This window comes from Equus asinus, chromosome 3 (genome assembly GCF_041296235.1).
Source record: "Equus asinus isolate D_3611 breed Donkey chromosome 3, EquAss-T2T_v2, whole genome shotgun sequence".
NCBI classification, from domain to species: Eukaryota; Metazoa; Chordata; class Mammalia; order Perissodactyla; family Equidae; genus Equus; species Equus asinus.
The window spans coordinates 33,530,170-33,540,398 of NC_091792.1; the positions used below are offsets into that span (position 1 = coordinate 33,530,170).

The following is a 10,229-nucleotide window of genomic DNA, read 5'->3' on the forward strand; positions in this document are numbered from 1 at the left end:
GGCAAGTAATTGAAAATTAAAGTCCACCAAGGTTTCACAAAAATTAAGCCGCACATTCTTAAAATCCTTAGCTGTCAGGCCTACAGGACTCTTGAAAGAACGTCCCAGTGTGCAGGACACAGGATGCAAACGTGCTGCTGTGGGCTGTCATCCCAATAGCCTTGAAACTTGCTCTTATGCCCAAAATCTAAAAGTCCACGTGAAATAAGCCACACTACAAAGATGATGCAAATCTCACTTCGTAGCCTCTGTGTTCTTCTGTTAAACAACTAGTTCAACAGAAGGAATAACTAATTGGCATTTTGTCTCTTACTAAAATTCTAAAGCTTTGATTTGAAACAAACTAATATTATCAAATGCTTAGGAACCCTTTGGCCAGCACACAATATTTTAACCACCATGCTTAAAGGAGGAGACATATTATTTCCTATTACTAGCTGTTTCAAACGAAGGTGTTCCTGGTACCCTAAAGGGTTATGGTGGGGAAAAAATATCTGACACATGTAAAATAACTACATGTCAAACTACTATCAGGGCCTCCTGAGAATTTATATTAATATAAATAGCTTTAAGAGTTACAGCTCCAATTGAATGATTCTCCCTTATGCTCAGGGTGAGCAGAGAATCCAGCTGCACACTTTACAGGTCTCTCTGAACAGCCAAGGCTCATTTATACCCACAGAACCAGAAGTACAACTGTCTAGACAGCTAGTATGTCCCTTTACATTGAGATGCACTGAAGATGCACCAGCTGAGGTCAGCAACTGGGACACTGCCATCTTGGGAACTCTTAAACAGCATCCTTACATATTCTAAGCTTCCAGCACTGGAAAGACTGTCCATAGGTAAAAATTACCACCACATAATTTTTTTTTGCCAATTCAGCAAAGGACATTTAGCTACACTTCTTTCACAGAAGCTGTTAGACACTACTATGAATCAAGGTATTATTAGTTTGAGTAAACCACAGTGTCATCTGATACAGCAGCAGTTAGCAAAGTGAAGCTAGTCTTAAAGCCATTTACCTAGCAACAGCTGGGAGACATAACTGAATAAAGCTTATTTTCCATCAAAAACAATGGCAGGGATATCTCTTGTTTTTTCCTCTTTTAACAAAGATTTTATAGCACATGAAATCTGAACCTGTTCGAAGCAGCAATTTCCATAAACTGTAGGGTGCTGGTATTTACAAAGCCAAGCACTGCAAGAGAAGTAGGTTAAATGACAACTGCTTAAACAGTATAATACAGTGCAAGCTCAAGGATATTCGGGGAAGAATTCAAATGGTATGACAAATATCTCTGCAAATTATTATGGACACGAAAATAAGCTAGAAACAGGAGGCTTTCCAATCCTGACTTGGGACAAGACAGTGACAAACGCTGGGAAAGGTTGAGCCACTGCTGTAGCAAGTCTGCTAAGAGCGCCCTATTTTTAGCTCCATGGCCCCAGAGCTGATTGAGGTCAGGCCTCCTGCAGGCCCAAGTCGAGAAGTGTAAAAAGGGAAGGACCTACCTAAATCAGGTAATTTGGAGGGAAAAGCTGGTCCTAATTCAAGTCTCTCCCTCCCCGCTCCGCCCCCAACACTGCCCTTTAGATTACTTACTCTGACTCCTTCTTAGAAATGATCAATTATTTTGATATTTTTGGAGAAATCTGGCAAAAAAGTAAATCCTCTGCAGATTTTTAAAGGGCAGCCTGAAGTTGGTGTTACTTCCCTTCCCCATGCACACACTTTCCCTTTGGCCATGAAGCCACACCTTTAGTCCATGCCTAGTAAAGAACTGAGCTTCCCCCAAAATTCATGGTATGAAGCTTTCTAAGCTCAGTAGGCTAAAAACCAGTGTCACATAATTGGAGAGGATATTCCCTCAGGCCTAAATTAAATCCCGTTACAAGACACAACCAACGGCAGGATCTGAATGTTAGCAATGAGTTAACGCAACTAGCTCTTGCCCCTTTCCCCTTAAAAATAGAGATCCCACCACAGTAATAGAGAGGCTTCTGTAATAATCAAGCTTACCAATTAACCATGGCACCTAAGACTGAAATCAGATACCCGTTCCGCTTCAACATAAACTAGGCTCTGGATAATCCAACTCCAAATAAGCATCATACTTCCCTTATTTCTATTTGTTTCTACCTCCTTCCTCACCGAACTCTTGCTAGAGTTAACAGTACACATAAATAGGAACTGAATTCACTTCCACCTCTTCCCTCTGCTTCTGGAGCTGCTCTGGAGTCCAGGGAGCCTGAGGCAGAGGAAGCAGGACAGATGGAGATCCGGAAAATTCAGAAACGGGACAGAATGTTTACCTACTACTAATAGTAAAGACTGGGGTGGGTGGGTGTGAATATATCCCACAGCAACACAAGAACATCCAAAATTTCTGCTATAAAAGAAACCTAATAAACTGAAAAAAGACAGAGCTTAACATGGGGAGCTTTACGAAAGCTGTTTGAATGACAATGCCTGCAACATAATACAAAGGTTTGTATCAGCTGAATCAATTTCTTGTTTAAAAAAAAGATTTTATGCTACTGATGTGAAAACGAGGGCCTTTGGGAAATGGGTAACCTTCCAACGTTGAAAAAAATGAGAATAGACTGGTCTGAAGATGTTAAGTAAAACATTTACTCACAAATAGAAATTTTGAAAGCTATTTAGCATTCAAAAAAGTCGAGAAAAACAAACATAAAAACTCCACGGGAGGGGAGGGGAGGGAAGGGGTGGAGAGGGAAGGAGTGGATCTTAAGCCAAAGGAAAGCAAACTGTGAAAGGTATGAAAATACACACCAAGGCAGTAATGTGAAACTTTTAACCAACTATTTCACCAGCTATTTTTCAATATAGGATGGGTTTTGGGGACTGCATACCTACCAACCAGATTGTTAAAACATGGAATAAGCTCTTTTACCAACAAAACCAGAAACACCTTCCTAAACAACTGTGTTAGAAAGCGATTTTGACCATTCACAGGGAAAAATTCAGTCAAGAAGGGCCCAGAGAACCCCCAGTTATATCCTTCCCACTATCGACACCAAAATAGAGTTTCTTAAAAAATAAATTATTTTTAGCATAACCTACACTGTCTTGCAAAGCATAATTAAGTATGGAATGTACTCAAATACAATTCTTTAAAACATTCTGTATTTTTAAAAGGCTGGCTTTCCCAAACGGCACATTTTTCCCCACTTGACTCAACTGGACATCGGCGGGCTTAACCCCACATTCCCAAGTCCAGGAACAGGAAAAATAATGCTCCACGAGGACAGGCTGGCGCACCACCTCCTCCAGTAAACACTGGTGGACTGGTATGAACGCTGGGCTGACAAAACGAAGAGAAGGTGAATGCGGAACAGAATGGAAAAAGATCATTTCGCCAAGTCCCCGGCCACCCATCAACTGCACCCGCTCTCAGCAGGCCTCCCGGGTTACCCTCGACTCACTACCTCTCCCCGAGGAGGGGCGACACCCGGTTAATGGACGGGCTCGTAAGTTTCGATTTACTGCTCCCAGAACCAGGGCAGCGTCCCGTTCCGGCGTTACAATGGGCCGCTGTGACGCCAGCGGGGCCACGCGCGGCCCGGACGTGGGCGGCCGGACGGCTGCCCGCCAGCCGCTCTCCCACCCAGCCCCGCCCGCCCCTCGCCCCTCGCCCCGTTACCTGCTCCGCCACGGCCCGGAACAGACACGACCCGTCCTTGGCGACCAGTTTCCGATACAAGCCCAGCTTCCGCAGATAGGCATCCATGGGCGTCGCGTCCTCGCGGGGCCCCGCGCCGCCCTGCTCCCCGCCGTCGGAGGCGCCGACGGCCGCCTCCATGTTGCCGCTCCTGCTGCAGGCCAGGCGCGGCGCGGGCTAGCCCCACATGGCCGCGCCGCCGGCTCCTCGACGCCCCGGCCTAGGGCGGGCGGCGGCTCGGGTTCGGGCTCGGGGGCGGCGGGCGGCGGCAGGCGGCGGCGGCAGCGGCCCGAGGCGGCGGTCGGCGCTCTCCGCGCGCATAGGGGAGCCCTGCCTAATGCATGGCCGTGCGCACGCGGCCGCCTCCCGGGGGACCACGCGCCCAGGGCAACGGGGGGGAAATCAAAGAAACCCGGCGCGTGAGCAGTCACTTCCCCGTGGCCTCGCCGCCCGGCTCAGGAACTGGGCCGGGGGTCGCCGCCCCCACAAGTTTCCTGGTCCCGACGAGGGGGGAGGCGAGGAAACCTCCGCCGCGCGCGCGGGGCCGACTCAGGTGAGCGCGGCCTGCGTCCCCCGCGCGCTCCCCAGCTCGGGAGCCGAGGAAGCCCAAAGAGAAAGCCGCGGCCTTTCGTTTCCCCACCTCGCAGGAGGGCGCCGGAGGGGCGGGGTGCGGGGGGCGCCGGCGGAGGGCAGCACCCTCGCAGCCCAGAATTTGTTTTCGCTTTCGGCCCGACAGCAGAGAGGACGGCGGGAGGTGTAGTTTGGGCAGCGGCAGGAAGTCGGCCTGCGGCGGGCGGGGACACGCGGGCCAGCCTACCGGGGGAGGTGCCCGGGAGGCACGCGGACTACAAGTCCCTACAGCGCGGGCGGCGTGTCGCCGCCGCCGCCCGGAGCCGGCTTCGCGCTTCCCGGGCACCGCGTCCGCGAGCAGGCCGAGGGTCTCCGCCAGCCGCGAGCCGCCACGCGCAGACCTTCGCGCGCCGCCGCGCCCGCCTGCCGGCCCGGCCACCCACTGCGCCGCGGGGCCGCGGGGCGTGCGCGCGCGCTGCGTGGGTGGAGTTGCCAGGGACACAGCGGCGGCGAGGTCGGGCCTTTGTGTATTCCCAAACAGAGGGCGCACCTGTCTGCTCCCCTCCCCCCGGCCTCCTCTCCGGGCGTTTCCATGGAGGTGGCTTTAACGGCTTAAGCAGAAAATAGAGCTAATTGGCGAAGGCTCCTGGAACTGGCCCCGTGCAGGACGACGCAGGCTGTCCATAAATCAACCGTGGACTGCTGATTCCTATTAGAAATTAGAAGTACAGATCACGCGCTATGGCAAGATGATGCCTTTACCACAGACATTTTTGTTCACCCTGCCCCTGTAGTTGCGCACCCCAGCACAAAGAGATGTCGCTGGTCGGAAAAAGTTAGGTTTTTTTTTTTCCTTGAAAAAATTCATCTTGTGATTGCTTGATAACGTGCTGGACTTGCCGTGGGTTCCCAGCAATGCTCGAAGCTTGCAGCTCCACTTCCCAAGCTGAATGACAATTATGCCTTCGAACCCAGAATTTATCCAGCATGTTTCTGTGACACCAGAATTTTATTTTGCTAAAATGCAACAGCATCTGGTGTCTTTACTTATATACATGGTTAATCATAAAATCCCCTCCACTCTTGAGGGTCTGGGTGATGGGGGGTGGGGAGAAGAAGGGAAAAGTGGAGGATTATTAGATTTAGAAACGTAGTCAAATAAACTCTTTGGAATGGGGCAAGGCAGGCCAGATGGTGAGAGTCCAATGCGAATTGCTGAAAATTCTTTTAGAAATTTGTTTTTAGTACTTTGGGTGCAAGCACTTAATGGCTCGTGTATTCACTTGGTGCTTCTAAACTTAATTTCTTAATGTTTAAAGATTCTGTCTCCAATTGTGCTGTTTTCAGTGAATGCAGAAGTTACTGTGACCTAAATGAATTCTCTTGTCCCTGTATGAAATTTTATACATGTTGTAGAGAAACACTTTGGAATCATTGTTAGAAAAATCTAGTTTCAAGTCAAACCTGTTGCTTTTCTTTCTCTAAAAATATTTACATTGTATATACTTCTCATTCCACTCAAAAAGAATTACCCAGTATTGCCACTGCTTACAATATGGATTGCCCTTTTTTTATTTTCTTAACATGGTTTGCCTTTTAAACCCACAGAGGAATTAAAAGTAAAGTAATATCCAAACTGTAGAGCTTAAATATTGAATTCCTAAAATAAGTAGATCCTATAGTATTAATCTTATAAGCAACAGACTTTCTGATATGCCAAGAGAAAACCATGCCTTTCCTAACATTTATTTTAATATTCCTTCAATAAGAATTTCTGAAGCTAATCTCATATTCAATATGTATTTATGGGAAAGCTATTGAATATATCATGCTAAGATTGCGTTGCTGAATATCTTAAGGATATGTTAGAAACATATTTCCAGAGACTTCACGTTTGAAAATTTATCAACCCTTGTTTTGTAATTGAACTGTTCATGATTATATTGCTTTAATTTTTTTAAAAGTCATTCAAATAAAAAGTTTTGCTCACTTTTATATGCACAGTAATTACATTTTGGGTGGCTAATAATGTTTTGGATGTATTTTCTATTTTAAGGCTATTCATATTGTAATCTCATTTAAATGTGCTAATATATATATTTTTTAATAAAGTAATATCACCATCTTGTAAAGCCCAAAAATTCCTTTGAAATACTTTGAAAAGAAAAGGAAACCAAATATATCATTAATTCTACAATGTCTTTATTTTCCATTGCAAAAATTTAATTCACGGGCAGTAGTATGATCAAAATAAGAATGGACATGATCATTTAAAGAAGTGTTCTAGTCCAGAACCAGACACTAGAGTCCACTTTCAGTATTTTTTAAATGAATGATTAAATGCTAAGAAATCAGAGGCCTTTATCAGAATTCATCCAAATTCTATGTTTTCTTGTAAAAATGTGGTTTGTTATCAGAAGTATTAGAAGAAAAACACATTTTCCAGTCTTTTCCATGCTTGATGCCTTGGCAGAATTACTTAGTGTCCTCACTCCTGCTGAATGAGTGCAGGACAGCCTCACGTTAAACTGACTGCTTCTGGTTCCAAAATTAGAAGTGAAACACCTGTTGTATCTGACCCTGGGCCTGTTTAAGGAAATCCTTTAGGTATTTTGAGACCTAATCCAAGGCAGACCCTCTGTATGCCAAATCCCCAAAGATAGCTCACTGTTCAGGCATTGTTAAAGGATGCTACAACTTTAAACTGTACCAAAACTTACAGAAGTTCCCTAACTTTCAAAAGATCTTTACTTATTAACTTGTGAAACTTTTCAAGAAACCATATCTGATTGAAAATGTTTGCTCTGAGGAAGCCATTTCTGAACAGCAATAGTGAAAAACTCTTTAAACAGACATTTTAATCAAATTAAACCTGAAACAGTCAATGTTTCTGAAAACCTAATGAAATTAATCGAGCTCATCTTATGCAAATATGTCAACTAACGATTTTTTCTTGTACACAGTTAACACCTCAAGTTTGTTTATTCTGACAAACTTTGGAGCTAATAATTGTACTGGATAGAATTTTTTTGTTTCAGAAAGTGATAGATTTTCTGGAGTGTTTTTCCAATAAAAGGCGAGATATTGTGGTAGGCAGCCTCTAAGATGGCCGCCACCAATCCCTGCTTTCTGGTATTCACACTCTTGTATAATCACTCCCACATTGTACCAAGTTTGGTCTGTGTGATCAATAGGATAGAGCATGACAGTATGTCACTTCTGAAATTAGGTTATAAGAGACACTTCTGGCGTTTTGGTTGCTCTCTTACACTCCCTCTCTCAGGGTAACTCACTCTAGCGAAAGCTGGTTGCTGTGGGTCCTGAGCAGACTTATAAAGAGGGTTCTCGTGGTGGGGAGCTGGAGCCTTCTGCCAGCAGCCATGTAAGTCAGCTTTGAAGCGAATCCTCTAGCCCACTCAAGCTTTCAGATGACTGCAGCCCTTGCTGAAATCTTGACTGTGACCTCATGGGAAACAATGAGCCAGAACCAACCAGCTAAGCTCTGAGATTCTTAATTCTGAGCTTCTGCAATTCTTGACCTCAGAAACTGTGTGAGATAATATGTTTGTTGTTTTAAGCTCCTAAATTTTGGAATAATTTGTTACACAGCAATCCGTAAGTAATACAAATATAATACTCCATTGTTTTTCTTTACTAGGTAGACATAGAATGCATTTCAATAATTCATGAAAATTTTTTTCTTAATTATAAACTCCTTTACGAAAATAGAGTAACCTAAGAATGTCTGGGCTTTATTGCCACATAGCATTTTGGTTTGTTTTCTATAAAAATTCCAGTAACGGGTCAGTCTGGTGGTGTGGTGGTTGGGTTCACACACTGCACTTTGGCAGCCAAGGGTTCACGGGTTCAGATCCAGGGTGCAGACCTACACACCGCTCATTGGGCCATGCTGTGGCAGCGTCCCACATACAAAACAGAGGAAGATTGACACAGATGTTAGCTCAGGGCCAATCTTCCTCACCAAAAAAAAAAAAAAGAAAGAAAAATTCAAGTAATTGAATCCTACAAAAAACCTATTTTATGAAGAAAGACCTATTTCTTTCAGATCCGATGTGTTAGGGACTACTACCTATCCTCCACTTCGCGTTTTATTTGTTCTGAATATTAGCTGAGTACATGGCCATCCAGCTTTGGACCACATTTCCCAGCCTACCTTGGCCATGTGACTATTTAGGGCAGTGGGATGTGTGCAGAATTGATGCGTTTAACTTCCAGGGGTCATCTCCTTAAAGAAGAAGCCTCCTGCCCTCTACTCTCTTTCCTACATCCTAGGAGCTGGTTTGAAAACATGGTTGAAACTAAGCCAGCGTTGATCATACAAAAATAAACCTTAAGAGATAACAGAGCAAAGAAATGAAGGAACCAGGGTCCCTGAATGCTTCATGGCCTGTAAGGCTTGCTCCACTCGCCCCTAGACTATTTTGTGAGAGAAAAATAAACTTATTTAACTAGCCATTTTTTGTTTTTATTCTTGTTACAACTACTTAGTCTATGTATTCCAGCATATTTTTCTTCCAATATTAAATAGGTAGTAACATTTGGGGCCAAATAAAATTTATTTACAAAAGTTACTTCCTGAATTGAACAGAACATAATTTTTTTTCTGAAAAGTTCAGAAATTTTTTTTTCTGAAAATGTGGGAATCGCAAATGTTAAAGGACTTCCAAAAAGGTTTTCTGATGTTTTCAAACAATAACTTTCTTCATCACTGATCCACATTCTCCTTTAGGTTCTAATTTGACACTGTTGATCACCTCCTCATTTTGAAACTCTCCTTGGCTTTATGAGTATATCCATCTCAATATTTTGGCTACTTGTCCTTTGCTGGTTCCTTTTCTTTGCCCACCTCCGCTACCCCCATCTTCTAAACGTAGAGGTTCCTCAAAGCTCAAGCCTCAACCTTATTTAGTCCTATTCTCTTTTCCAAGCTTTAATCCACAACTCCAATCCATGCTGGGCATTTTGACCTAAACACATTTCTAAAAGTAAACTCATCTTCCTGTTAAAACCAATCCCCTCAAGTACGCTAACACCAAGCATTTGTGTTTATGTAATAAGTACTAAAAAAATGATAAACACATATTAAATGATAAATCAAATGACAATGATAAATAATTTACTGTAGTAGTTATCTCTTATTTTTGCTTGATCGTCATCCATTCTCTGTGGAGTAGATGAGAAAAATTAAGGAAGTACATTATAACCAAAATAAATTGATAAAAACTAATTTTGTAAGAATGAGATAGTTTAAATGCTCAGGCAAAGTGAAAAAAGATTTGTCTTGGGGCCAGCCTCGTAGCGCAGTGGTTAAGTTCACACTTTCTGCTTTGGTGGCCCGGGGTTCGCCAGTTCACATCCTGGGTGCGGACATGGCACTGCTTGGCAAGCCATGCTGTGGTAGGTGTCCCACATATAAAGTAGAGGAAGACAGGCACAGATGTTAGCTCAGGGCCAGTCTTCCTCAGCAAAAAGAGGATTGGCAGCAGATGTTAGCTCAGGGCTAATGTTCCTCAAAAAAAAAAAAAAGAAAGAAAAGATTTGTATCATGGGAGTGCACTCCAATTTATATTTTAGGGAGTTATCAGAAGAACCTTATCTATACTTTAATGACAGAATGAAATGAGAAAAAAGATATATGTTATTGCTAACGTTTCATTCTCAAACTCTTCACGGGAAGACATGGTTCTAGAAGGCTTTAGCTAGTAAGCCTCTGATTCTGTGCCTATTTCTCACTTTCTGTGGTAGCTTGAAATATCAGCCTTAGCAAGATCCTTCATGAATCTTTTAAGTCTTCAATACTACAGATTTCTAAGTAGCATAAAATTATTTAACATAGCACAAATTATTTAATCATTTTGCCTTTTCCTTGCTCCATCAAAAGGATCAAATGAATGGTGGAGATGAGACACCTTCTGACACCAAAGATTTCTTCTTACCTCAGGAGAGTATTTC

General features: G+C 43.7%; 1 protein-coding gene across 3 annotated transcripts in view; it reads right to left on the bottom strand.

The window, feature by feature from the left end:
• Positions 1–3,960, bottom strand: part of OTUD4 (OTU deubiquitinase 4) — a 43,043-nt gene extending 39,083 nt beyond the window's left edge. For 2 of the 3 annotated variants that reach the window (XM_014838117.3, XM_014838116.3), the window contains exon 1: positions 3,669–3,960. In XM_014838117.3, coding sequence (XP_014693603.3) covers positions 3,669–3,827 — 159 coding nt within the window. In that variant the 5' untranslated portion in view covers positions 3,828–3,960. Of the gene's footprint in view, positions 1–3,453; positions 3,487–3,668 lie in introns of those variants that run through there. The other variant, XM_014838118.3, reaches the window with a different exon arrangement.
• Between the last annotated feature and the right edge of the window lie 6,269 nt (positions 3,961–10,229).